Source organism: Lathamus discolor, chromosome 1 (genome assembly GCF_037157495.1).
Source record: "Lathamus discolor isolate bLatDis1 chromosome 1, bLatDis1.hap1, whole genome shotgun sequence".
NCBI lineage: Eukaryota > Metazoa > Chordata > Aves > Psittaciformes > Psittacidae > Lathamus > Lathamus discolor.
Window position 1 is genome coordinate 130,777,984 of NC_088884.1, and position 13,146 is coordinate 130,791,129.

The 13,146-nt window shown below is 41.0% G+C and overlaps 1 protein-coding gene and 1 long non-coding RNA gene across 10 annotated transcripts in view; one reads left to right on the top strand and one right to left on the bottom strand.

Annotated features, from left to right (window-relative positions):
- Positions 1-13,146, top strand: part of WWC2 (WW and C2 domain containing 2) — a 100,767-nt gene that overhangs the window by 80,225 nt on the left and 7,396 nt on the right. For all 3 annotated transcript variants that reach the window (XM_065695145.1, XM_065695138.1, XM_065695153.1), the window contains 7 exons: positions 1,365-1,557; positions 3,221-3,385; positions 3,677-3,795; positions 4,775-4,967; positions 6,904-7,068; positions 9,529-9,621; positions 10,670-10,921. In XM_065695145.1, the coding sequence (XP_065551217.1) occupies positions 1,365-1,557; positions 3,221-3,385; positions 3,677-3,795; positions 4,775-4,967; positions 6,904-7,068; positions 9,529-9,621; positions 10,670-10,921 (1,180 nt within the window). The remainder of the gene's footprint in view (positions 1-1,364; positions 1,558-3,220; positions 3,386-3,676; positions 3,796-4,774; positions 4,968-6,903; positions 7,069-9,528; positions 9,622-10,669; positions 10,922-13,146) is intronic.
- The window catches only part of LOC136022188 (uncharacterized), a 65,493-nt gene continuing 52,676 nt past the window's right edge, over positions 330-13,146 (bottom strand). For all 7 annotated transcript variants that reach the window (XR_010616048.1, XR_010616044.1, XR_010616042.1 and 4 more), the window contains 2 exons: positions 7,837-7,926; positions 330-7,061 (listed from right to left, as the gene is read on the bottom strand). This is a non-coding gene — a long non-coding RNA (uncharacterized LOC136022188). The remainder of the gene's footprint in view (positions 7,062-7,836; positions 7,927-13,146) is intronic.

Below are 13,146 nucleotides of genomic sequence, written 5' to 3' on the forward strand. Positions count from 1 at the left end.
CTTTTGAACATACTTTTAATATACTTTATCTTCTGTTCCCACCTCTTTTCTAAATGCTTCCTAATTGCTTAATCTATTAAAATGGCTGTTTTCAGTAGACCATGCAAATTGCTCACCTAGTTTTATGTGAATACAGCAGCAGCATTATGGGAATTGCATTACACTAACACTTAACTTCAGGATTGGTTTGTCAAAATGTTGAATACCTGCTCTTCAGTCTATATGTGCCAGACAGCTTTGATCATAGCCTTTATCCTAAAAAGCTTGGCATAACTGGGGAGCTCAGGCTATGCTCATATTCGAAGAACAACCCCAAATTTCTCACAGGCCTGATTTCTTTTGGTTTAATTAATGTAAAACTGAACTTTTTCATAACAACAACAATATATACAAAGTCATTACCAGAAAATACAGTAATAGTACTGTAAATCTGGGGTGAAGAGTTTTTGCAGAATGATCTTGCTTGGTGCGCTTTTTCTTCTTGCTTTAGCTAGCTTTGCTGTTTTCTGTTCTGCAGTGAATGTCAATTATTTAAAGCCAGTACCAGAAATGGACTAATGCATAGGCACAGAAAAGATGTAAAACAATTACTATGCTCATTCATGTGTATGAGAAGCTGTGCAATAGGTAAATAACATGTACAAATTGCATTAGAAATGTCTTTATCAAGCTGCTATTAAAGTGAGACCTGGAGGTTAGCTAGTATTACCTTTACCCACATAACATCCATTCGTGTTTGTTACATAAAAAGAATGCAGTCACGTAACAACTTCAAGTTACTCCCTGTGCTTAAACCTAGCCTTGCAAGATGCATTCTTCCAAGTCTCACTTAATACATTATGAATTGATCTTAAGCAGCTGTGGTCCTAGCTGTTTTCTTCCTCATTTTCCTTAGTTTTCTGGTTTCTCTGAAGGTTTTGGTTCGTTTGTTTCTTTAAAAGACTATAAGACATCCCTGCTTTTCAGTGCTGCTCACATCGTTCTAAGAGTTTAAGTTTACATCCACCTAAATTTTTCTCATGTTTTTAATTAACATTAAGATCATATTTCCTCCCATCTGGGACATGATCTTCAGTGTTCACGGTACAGAACCAGAAGATAAATTTGGATAGAGGCAGAAATAGCTACCTCTCTTGCCCTACTACCTTACCAGGCACAGAAATTCCTTTCTGGGAAATGTTTCTGCAAGGGGCAGGAAGAGTTTCTCACTCCTGTTTTTTCACCTTTTTCTATTGCACCTCTGATTTGTTGCTGTTTCATTTGCTTGGCATTCAGTCCTTTAGTTGATGGGGTCAACTTCTATCATGCATCACTAGCAAGTGCTGGTTTACATACAAGTAAAGACTGAGTTTTGTCTCTGGCAGGTATATTAGAGTAGCAGTACTTCCATCCTCAACTGATATCAGCTGCCTGTTCCGCACGAAAGTTCATCCTGCCATGGAAACCATTTTACTCAACGAGATATTCAGAGTAGCCATTTCCCAAGTCACACTGCTACAGAAGACGCTGAGAGTAGATGTTTGTGCGGTCAGTCGAAGTCGTCGGGAAGAATGCTTGGTATGCAGCTTTACTTCTGCCTTTGTTTCTTTGAATGCATTTGTTTATAGTGTCCCCTCTTACTCTGGTGGTCAAGGCTGCTAAAATTCCACGGTACATGGAGATAAACTCTGAAGCAAAATCTGGTTGTTGCTATAGTACTTAAAACACTGCCTTTTTCTTAAATTCCTGATACAGAATCCTGGATGGAAGATTGTGGAGGTGTTTTGATAGTTCTAATGCTGCAGGATACAAAGGTGAAATAAAAAAACACCTTAGCCCTTTAATTACAGATTGATACCATCTTAGGTATTCGTACATAAAATATCCCATAAGCTTCATTGCAACATTAACACTAGATTTTAAAGTCAAAAAAGAGCCACAGTATGTCCAAAAAAGAAAGCAAACCCTCATTATCACGACTTGTCAGAAAGAACAAACTCAAACTACATTTTTGTGCATTGTTGTAAATTATGTGATGTCCACTTTTTTAGTTCTTATGATGTATAGAAATAATAAAAAGGTGCGTGAGATTCATAGATCAGCCTGTTGGGAACTGGCACTTCTAAAATACTGTTGTTAATTGTGGTCATCAGCTAGTTAGTGATGCTTCCTTTACTTTCAGATTGCTTCTGCGTGGTCTGGTACAACTCAGTTGAGTTTTCTACCATGAGCCTGACTTTGTAACACAGCGAGATTTTTAGTTCCAACACACTGAGGAGATGCGGAGTGTGGTGGGGTACCTCAGCTCTGACTACTCAGAACAGCCTCTCACTTCCAAAAATGTAGAAGTTAACTTAATTCCTGGGGAATCTGTTGGCCTTTTTCAGTGTGTAAGAGGTTTCCCTTTAAGTAAGGGAAGGGCAGCAGAACAGATACACAACAGAATGCGGGATACAGAGGTGAAGGAAAGAACCACCACCAATAACAAAAAAAACATGGAAGACATAAGGGTTAATCACAAGGTCAAATTAAAGAGTTGGGAGTACCACCCACCCCAGCAGAAAGCCCCGGGCAGCAAGACAAGAGTCTTGGCAAGAGCCGTGTATGCAGCCCAGCAGCTCTGAAGATGATTTGCTCTGCCAAGGCACAGAGAATTGTAATCTCCGAGGCACAGCCCAACCACAAGTACTTTGTAAGTTTTCCCAGAGTGCCAATTCAGTGGATGTCAGCGCTTGTCCGAATGAAAGGGTTTCTTAATCTCTTTTACTGTCTTTTCATCTGCTTCCTCACTGGTTGGAGCAAACAAGGTCACCCGTTATTGTTTGCCATATTGATGAATTTTGTGGTAGAACAACTGAAAAATTGACTGAAACTTGCTGCTCTGTGAGTTGATGCTCTGGGTTTCATTGACACAGTTTTTTGCTACTGAATGCTGTAGAAAGCAGACGTGTGCCTTACAGTGATACAGAGGGGTTTGTGCACAAAAGAAGGAGATGTTTTACACACTGAAATAAGAGATGGCAGAACAGATGATGCGAAGGACCTCTCTGCATACTTCTGTTTATTTTAACTAGAAGTGGAGGGCAATAGAAAATGTTACCATTAAAGAGGGAATGAAGATTCATGTCAAATTGGTGCAGCCTATTTTACATGCCAAGTACTGCAGAGTTTATTTTCAGCTGTTTTGCAGGAAATAAAACAAATGTAAACGGTTTTCTTCCACTTTCTTCTTTTGTTGCAGGCTGAGACTCAGATCAGTCTGGCAGATGTATCATTTTCTGATGAGACTTGTACTCTGTGGTACAACCTATTGCCGTGCAAGCGAATTCCTGGTAAAAAACCCAGGGAACAAAATGAAGAATCCATGTTTCTGTTAAGCAAGCAGTCACTGGACTCGTTGGACTTGGTGAGCAGTGTGTTGGGAAAGGGAGATGTGACATTAAAAGGGGACAGGAGCATATTTGATTGCATTATAATTTTAAAGTCTATTTTTGATTGAGATTTAGTCGATATAAAAACAATCACTTTACATGCTGCATGCTGCCACTTCAGTACCCACATGCTTGTGATCCAAGCCATGTGTTTGCTGCTGTCAGGGAGCAGCAGAGTAACACAGCTCTTGCAAGGATTGTCAGGTTTTTTACTTATGTTACGTATCACATGATTCTGGTTTCATATTCTCTTTCTTTGAGAGCAGGATGCTGTGTCAGCTCTGCTGGAGAGGACATCTGCTGAGCTGGAAGCAGTAGAACAAGAGCTGGCTGAAGATGATGATGATGAGGAGGAACAGGAGCAAAGGGGCTCTGAAGAAGACTGGTAAAGCCACCCTTCCCCCCTCACTGTTCGTGCCTGAATGATTTCACACATCCCTCCTCTTCTTAAACAAATGAAAGGGCTGTACTTTTGCAGGAGATCATAGACTCATAGAATGGTTTGGGTTGGAAGGGACCTTTAAAGATTGTCTAGTACAACTCCCCTGCCATGGGCAGGGACACCTTCCACTAGAGCAGGTTGCTCAAAGGCCCATGCAGCCTGGCCTTGAACACTACCAGGGATGGGGCAGCCACAGCTTCTCTGGGCAGCCTGTGCCAGTGCCTCACCATCAGTCTTGTTCTGTTGTGTGGCCAATTCATTCACCTCCTTTCAGGTTTACTGTATCTTGGCTGCTCTGATAACTCCTAGTGCTGATGCTCCTCCATTCCATGTACATCTTCCTGTGAAGCCGCCCAGGGAGTCTAAGCCACTAGAATGTCTTGTATCAAATACTAGTTTCATCAGCGTTAATAAGCAACTAAGATTTGAAACAAGAGCTGCTGTCTAACAGAGTCAATGTGTATGTGCTTCCGCTGATGGTCTTATTTTTGAAGACCATGCGAGCTTTCCAAAGAAACTGATTTCTTTCTATATTGCTGTGTTGAGTTCCTGTGCAATTTCTTAGCTGCAGTGTAGAAATAAACATGTTTTATTACAGGGGAAAGAGAGACTTGCACATTTGTTTGATGAATTTATTGCAACCAGAGTCCTTCAGAGGTATCAACATAACAGCCACTGAATGTAGTGCAGTGTTGTCATAATGATCTCGAAGGTGAGAAGTAGAGATTGCTGGGGTTTACTGGAGCATATGATGAAATGTGCCTTTAGGTGAACTTAATGGAAGCATTCAGGTGATACTTTTGTTTTCCCCATCAGGAAAATATGTACATTATATCTGGGTGAAGGCCTAGGCCTTCTCATTTATTTCTCTGGTGGGCTTTTTCAGTTTGAGAGTAAGCCTGGGCTACTTCTGTCCATACAGGTTAGAAATGCTCGCAGAAGCCTCCCGTGAAATCATGGATGAAGAGGAAGATGGTGTTAAGCTGGCAGCAGAAGGCAACTGTACTGATGGCATGGGGTTACTTACTGATGCGCCAGAAACAAATGAAGACAAGGACAGAGAGAACAGTGATGAGGCCCATGAAAGCCAGCAAGCTGCTGCAACACTGACACTGGTGAATATCTTAAAACATGCATTCCTACAGTAGCTTGCTGTGTCTGGAGATCTATTTCTGAGCAGTTAATGTAGAAGTCGGCTGCATCTGACCATTTACAATTCAATGCGGCCTTTGCTGTAGCACTTGTCAGTATATACTTTGAATGAAATCAGTGTGGTCACATCTGTCTGAGCTATGCAGAGGACATTTAACAGACATGTTAGGCAGGACGTCAAAGCCAGTTAACTAAAAATGTGTATGTTTTTTGTTGCATAGGGAGAATATTCCAAATACACATGTAGTTCAGTAGCTGCAGCTTGTGCATATTTAAACTATTTCTGCAAATCTGTTTCATTGTTTCCTTTTTTTCTTTTCTGATTCATCTGATAAACAGGCAAAGGCAGAGCAGGGGTCAGGATCTCTACACCAGTGAGGATGACGGGATTCCCTGGTTTCTTCCCTTTACTTTAGGGTGTGAAGTACAAAAACTTGCTTAGCAGACAAGAGGAGGAAAGATTAATCAACAGGAAATTCCAAAATGCGTCAAACTGTATACTGTTGAACTACCCACACGCTGCATATAACAAGAACACGCAATGAGACTTCGTTAACTGTTCACTTTAAATTATATTCCACCTTGCTGAAAGTACTTCTACTAAATTTTTAGTAAACATTTCCCTAGCATGGTGGCTCATACTCTAGAAATAAAAATTTTAGAACAACTTTCTGCATCTCAATGGTTGCATATGTTAAACCCACAGGTTCTGTAAAATAGCACAGGTGCAGAATGACATCTCGTTCCTTCAGGTTTGTGACAATACAGAAGTTCAGCACCTCAATGGACTTGCTGGGAATGGTAATTAACTTCCAGTTAATGTGTCAAGGTGCCAAATGAGCTACGGCCATGGTACAAAGGGACTGACAGTCTGCTGGGTAGCAAGCAAATATAGATCAAAGCCCTGAATCGGCAAGAGGTAGACATCAAGGACAACATTTTGAAGGTTAGGCACGCACACAAGTGTATTGCTAAGCCCGGGCTGGACAGACCCAGACAGTGAGTGAAAGGCATAGCAGACCTCATTGTAAAGCCAGCCACAGCACAGGTCTTCATGTGCCAGATCCTCTCAGGGTTGCACTTGTGTTATTTGAGTCATTGTATTTATCACCTGCACATTGGAAACCATGACCCTCATTAAATTACCCAAGCTGAAGAAAATGCCCCAGCACGCATCAGTGACAACCGATGTGCCAGCTGCTCCAGTGCTTGTTCTGTCCTGGCTGTCAGAGGAATGCTGCTTGTAAGTAAGCATGAGCTGCGCTACCTGCAGGGATGTGGCCACCTGAGGCTCTCTGTAGCATGTTTTGCAGGCAGCAGGCCGTTCTGGGCACAGCAGCTAGCAGTGTCTTTTCCCTGGGTTCACAGGGCTGGCACAGGTCTGCAGATCACAGTAAAGCAGCCCTGCTGCTGGGACTTGGGGACATATGACAGTATGTCTGAAAGAAGCTGGCCAGTGTAACTTTACCAGCTGCCCCTTTCAGTGTGCAGAGGCATCATCTCTGGCATGGCAGAACCTTGCTGTTCTGCAAATGCAGAACAAAATAAATGCATAGTAATAATAATAACAATAATGATGTCTGCAAATGGCGAAGCAAACACTTGTTGCACCATGGCTGCATCAGACCATCTACAGGGCAGCACAGGCCTTTCTGCAAAAGCTTTGGTTTTACTGGATACAAACAGCACCTTCCAAGACTCTTTCCCCACACTGTTAAGTTTGGGAATATTGTGTTTCTTATCATAGCTTCTCCGTATGTGCAAGATGCTTTTTGCTGATGGCCTTTTTCCATCCACTGCAAGGTAACAAGGATGCTTGTAAAATCCAAAGGCAAAAAAACTACGTGGTGGCATGTGTCTGTACATAGTGGCTCTTATAAAGTAAATTCCTTTTCATAGGTTGATAAAGAGACTAACACTGAGGAATCTGTTAACGAGAACACAACAGTCCGACCCAAGGACAGAGCCAGCTGGAGCTCAAGACAGCATCCCTTTGTCAGGAACAGCATGATAGTGCGCTCACAAACCTTCTCTCCAGGCGAGCGGAACCAATACATCTGTAGGGTAAGAGGAAAAACACTTGGGATGAGGAGCTATTAACTGAAGAGTCATTTAACTTCTTGGGAATGATGCATTAATGACAGTGAGTCATGTACCAATTTTCCCTGCAAGAGGCAAAGCCTGTGCTTTCTCTGGATTCTTTCTTTCCCTAACTGACCTGATGCATACTAGAATTGACTTTCATCAGTTGCATACTCTTGCAAAACAACTTTACTAGGGCAAAACCACATTTATTGGAGAGAAGTAACACAGATGCCTGTGCTGGCTATCTGCAAAAACTGCGTTTCCCTGTGCGTCAGCAGCTACAGCTCTCTCACAGCAAAATACTTTGTTAAAACACAGAATAGAGTTCACTGTAAACTGCCATTGCATTACCATATTTTAATAACCATTTAAGGGTAACAGTGTGGAAAGAGCTCAGTCATCAAGTTAAATCTTGCTTTGTATCTCAACTGGTTTTAAACCTGGGCAGCCCAAATCCTGCTCTAATTACATCTTTGAAAGATGTGTGAGCGCTGCCTAGGGGCGAGTTTTAAATGTGGCTTCAGCAGCAAAGCTTTCCAGTCTCTGGATCTGTGGTAGCATGGAAAAAGATTAAATTGTCAGCCTTGTTGCTGCTAAACTAACTGTGAAAATCATGTGTTTAAAGATTTAAGCAGGGATTTCCAGCTGTATAGATTTTAATTACAGACACCCTAGAAAAGGCAGCTTAATTTGATCTATAGTTTCTGCAGGTTACTTACACAAGTATAACTCTTTGAAAATACTTACGCTTTAATTCTTTTCCAGCTCAGTTTGAGGTGGTTGCCTTAATCATTTGGGAATATTAAAGTTGATTGCTTCTCTGTGATTCATATTGGCCTAAAAAGTAGAGCAAAATCTATGGTCAGTACTTACACACTTACATTCCATATACCCTCCAGAATGAAGCACTGCAGATTGTTTAGTAACAGTCTTTACATAATTTGGGTAGGTTACTGGCTGAATTCAGAATATAGCCTTCATCTTCATCCCCATACACTGGAAATTGGTTGTACTGGCAAAAAATTACAGCCTTACCTTGCTGCCTATGGAGGTCTTTGAAAGGAAGTAACACTAGTTGTTTTAATAGTATAAGCTCTGGACATTTTTGCATTTGGAAAAGTACTGGGGTTTTGTAGCTTTGAACATTGCTCTCAGAAGCCAGAGTCTGAAAAACATGCCTTAAGTAAAACATTCTCTTCTCATTGTGTACAGTATTGCCTGGAAGCAAAGCACTCTAGGGAAAGTACATGTTCACACAGATGAGTCTTTTGCAGTTTCAGAAATACCTGTAGTCCACTGTTGGGGCTCAAGAGGGGCACTGCAGCTGCACCCAAGTCCACAGAGAGGGCTGATTCGCATGGGTTTTCCCAGTCCTAGTCCCCAGCTTGCACCACAGGCACACCCAGCCTTGCTTGCTTGGTGGTGCTGTCCTAGATGAAAGTGCCTCTTGGGCACGCTCTGGCTAACTGCCAACTGCTCTCTTCAGAAGAGGTTGCCTAACTATAAGAAAGCACCTACTCTCATATGATGTTACAGAAAACACAAAGGTTTTTGAGCCTGAAGGACAGACCCAAAGTCTGTTGGTGCCTTTGAAAATCACCCTTTAGAAGTACTTAAAGATTATCAGTGATGACAGCACCTGTGCGCATCCACGGTTGAGCTCCCAGTAGTGGCTCCATGGTGAAAAGACAGATTTGTCTCTTGAGAGGTGTATTCATGTTGCCAGAGGTTGTATTTCTCACCCCCAACTCCCAGTCAGTCCAGTGTAAGTATGTTTAGGGCTCTGGCTTTGGTTATTGAAGTGTTACCAGAATGATTCCTTTTGTCTGTCCTGTTCTGAAGAGGTGAAATAAATACCTTGCAGATAGATGCTTCTGTTTTCTGTGAAGGTTACCACCATGCGTTTTGATGCATCTAACAATCAGTCTGCATTGATGTATGTGGAACTAATGCTATAATGAAGAAGCTACTGCTGAGCTGTGGTGCATATTTTTGAGAAGCAGGAAGTACTTCTGAAGGAAGCTGTAGGCACCCGTAAACTTGTTACCAATAATAATAATAATACAAAAATACAGTTGTTTGGACAGATGCATGTCTACAGCAATTTACCTTCAGTGTGGTAGATCTGTTAAAAGCCTGCCCCAGGTAAATGAAATCCGTAGTGTATAATCTGCAGCCAGACAGTGAGTTGGCAGTACTTAATAACCATAGTTGTCTTCCTTGCATTCCTAAAGAGTCTGCTTATTCTTCATCCACTAAGATCAATGGTCGTCTTGGTTTAGGAATAGAATTTTAAAGGAGATGCTTATCCTAGTTGAAAAATTTTACTAAGAATGACCTACATGTATATCAGCACTAAGGTTTTCTGATGATCTATATCAATACAGCTGTATAAGTATGTGAATGTGTTTTATATCTCTGTTATGTACATTTTGACAGCTGAATCGAAGTGACAGTGACAGCTCAACACTAGCCAAAAAGTCTCTCTTTGTGAGAAATGCCACAGAACGGCGGAGCCTAAGAGTTAAACGGGTATGTGCTACGTTACCTGGACATGGTTTAAAACAAAGTATGGGGAGAGAAGGAATAACACGTCTTGAAATAAAGCATATTGTTTATTTCAGCAAAAGTGATGCAAGTACTACATGTAGTCGTGTAGTTCCTGGTTGGAATCTCGCCACAGCTGTCTCAGTGCTATGGCTTCCCCCATGAACCAAGCTGATGTTCTAGCTGTGGCTGAAGCCAGCAGCCAGACACTGGTGCTCAGTATCATGGCATTTACTGGGGAACTTTATCTTGTTGCTGTCAGAGGAATGTGGTTTAAGGAACCTAGCTACTGCAAAGTGACCCAAGGTGGCTTATGCTACCAAAAGTCAACACCGGCAAAATGTACCTTGAGCAAATTCTGGTCAAAGTTTCAAAGGTTCAGGTGCCCTTTTAAAGAGGATTTACTCTTCTCCAAGACTGAGTAGCAAAATGACTGAAGGACAAGAGAGCAAGGTTGTATTTCTCTTGCATGGAGTTCTTTCTTGCATAAGTTGAGAGCTCCACTTTAATCTTGATTTAACTTTAAAAACACTTCAGAGAAGGGTTTTACCAGGTGGCAGGATTACATTTGGCATAAAGAAAGAAATACTGAATAGTCTGGGATGGCTTCTCATGTGAAAAGTCACTGTCGAAGGATAGTAAGTAATGTGAAATATGCTAAAGAAATGCATTTTTACAACGTTTGTAACAGTATGTGTTTGCTTAGGCACTGGAAAAGGAAATGCTTATAAAAATAAATAGAGAGGTTGAAATCTCTGGAGAAGTCTGCATAGTGCTGTCCTGGGGAGCAGAATGGGTTTTTTGGTTTTAACTTGTAAATATATCATTGTACATCTGGTTGGAGAAACTTCTGCATTCATTTTTAGCTAGTGCCTGAAGAAAAATTGCAGAATAGATGAATTTTTGGACTTGGATCTCATCATAGCAGCTTTCTGCTAAAGAAAAACAAAAATATTTGAGCTTTTCTGACTGTATCATGTCAAAGCCTACATCAGCCTCTCTAGATAGTAACTTTTATTGTTCTGTCTCCCAGCTGATTCAGCCTGTTTGCCAACCAATCATGCGAAGAGCTACACAAGAGTGCCCTGCACGCACTTCCCTTGACTTGGAGCTGGACCTCCAGGCATCACGCACGAGGCAGAATCGACTGAATGATGAGCTTCAGGCCTTGCGGGATCTTAAACAAAAGCTTGAGGAAATGAAAGGCAGAGGAGAGACAGATCTTCCCCTGTGTGTGCTAGAGGATGAACGATTCCAGAAACTCTTGAAACAGGCTGAAAAACAGGTATGAGCAGCATACAGATATTGTGTGAGTGAATGCACATAGGCCCCTGCCTTTTCTGTAAATTTGTTAAAGAATTTGGCTTACAGTGTTAAAGATCTTTTTACAGAAGCTTACAATTTACTAAATACACTTCTGAATTGCATACCGTAAACTATTTCTTTATTGGTCAATACTACAGTATTTAAACCTAGAATCTGTCATACTAGTTTTCTAGTACTCTGTAAATTGGCAATGCGGAGTAGAAACCCTAGTATTTGGAGTAATAGCAGTGGTGTAGTAAACCACTTTAACTTAAAAGTTAATTTAAAATTCTCATATGCCAGTTGTACTTCTGCAGACACACATAAGTTTTTGTCCTTCAAATCAGGTGATTTGCAGCCTGCACAGAAATTGAGAGAGGCAGTGACTATTAGTTATAGCGGTAGGGGTATGTGGGAAAGGCAGTAATTCCACTGTGGCTTATTTCCTCATGGAGGACATACTTGTTCTAGTTTTGGCAGAGGAAAGCCAAATTCTATTCCCTGTGTGATGGTCTCTAAAACAATACAAGTATATATGCACTTTCTCTAAACTCTGTTAAGGTAGTTGGATGCCCTTATGGATAAAAGACAATAAACAAGACAGAACAAGTGAGAGGCAACAGTGACAAGCTGGAACATGGAAAATTCCAACAAGATGTATTAAAAAGTGGGAAGGTTGTTTGTTGGTTTAAAATCGCGAAGGTGATCATACACTGGAATATGGGCCTAGTGAGGTTGTTAGGAGAGGAAAAAAAGGTTGGACAAAACAAAGCAACGTTTTATGATGTAAATACGTGTTATGCCTATAACTTAAACATTGTTCAGTTCTGGATAGTAAGTTCAAACTGGATAATAAGGTCACAGGGGGTTGACAAGGATGGTCAGAGGAGGAAACAGCTTCTCTGTTAGGAGTGGCTAAGTAGCTACAACTGAAGTCTATAAAATAATGGGTGAGGTGGAGGAAAGCACTTAATCATTGTCCTTTATAATACAGGAAGCAGGGAACTGAAGAGATTACAGGTTAAAGGAAAGCAACCATAGCACAACATTAAGAAACTGTAAAAATGTTTTCCATGGAACATTGAGTGCTGCAAGTTTGTAGAGGTTTGAAAAGCAGTTTGATAAATTCATGGAGGAAAAATCCATCAGAGGTCATTAACCATAATGATATCACGATATCACCTACTTCAAGAAGTCTGACTGTCGGATAGCTTAGGAAACAGAACTTTTTCCCAGTATGTTCTCCCAGTATGTTCTGTGCCTATGCCCTGTTCTGTTCTCTCTGTCTTCTTGTCTCTCTTTCCTTGGCATTGTTGTTGGCTATAGCTAGTGGAGTTCTAAAATGGCTGTAAAGTACTAGCAAAGTTTAGGTTGAGCATTAAGAGAGAAACCCATGAGCAAAATGGGATGAGACAGTGCAATGCTTAAACATCACACAATATTAATCTGGGTTTTGACAGTGTGAATTCATTATATTAATTTGATCTTTCTAAGTTGCAGCCCATAAAAATAGTAGTAGCTTTATATAAAAGGATAGCTAAATTTTATAAATTCATAGTTCATATCTAATTCTGGGTGCAGGACAGAAATGGTAATTTCTAATTGCTTATTTAAAACTGCTCCCACTCTAAAGCTATTCCCGCTAGAACAGAGTATGCCTCTGCAACATTTAATATTATAAATCCTTTGGATTTGTGCTTTCTTATTTCAGCTGGCTCTTTCAAGGCAGCAGATAGGTTTCTCATATTTTATACCTCTGGTGTCAGTGATCAGCACCATGACACACACTGCGATAAGGAAAATGTACGTTCCTAAAATATATGCAGGCTGCAGCATAGCATTCAAGTCCTTCTTAGAAGTCAGAACAAGGATCACAGCCACTCCACCGCTTTGAAGAGCACTTGCAAAGTTTCTGGAAATATTTCTACCATTAAAATTGTTGCAGCTTTCCCCTGTGGAGCAAAACAACCCTGAGAATACTGTACTCTGCAGTCAGTTTCCTCTTGGGTTAGTGAAACACAGCAGCCTAGAGAACATTGTCATAGATTATTTTTTAGATCCTGCAGGTATTATAATGGTGCAGACTAATGCAGCAGCTGGAAATGCCAGAGAAATTGAGTCTCAAGTGAAAAATGAAACCGCAGACGTAGGGGACGTTGAAAATCAGTGGCTGCCTGCTAGCATGTAGTTACTCTGCTTGAAGCC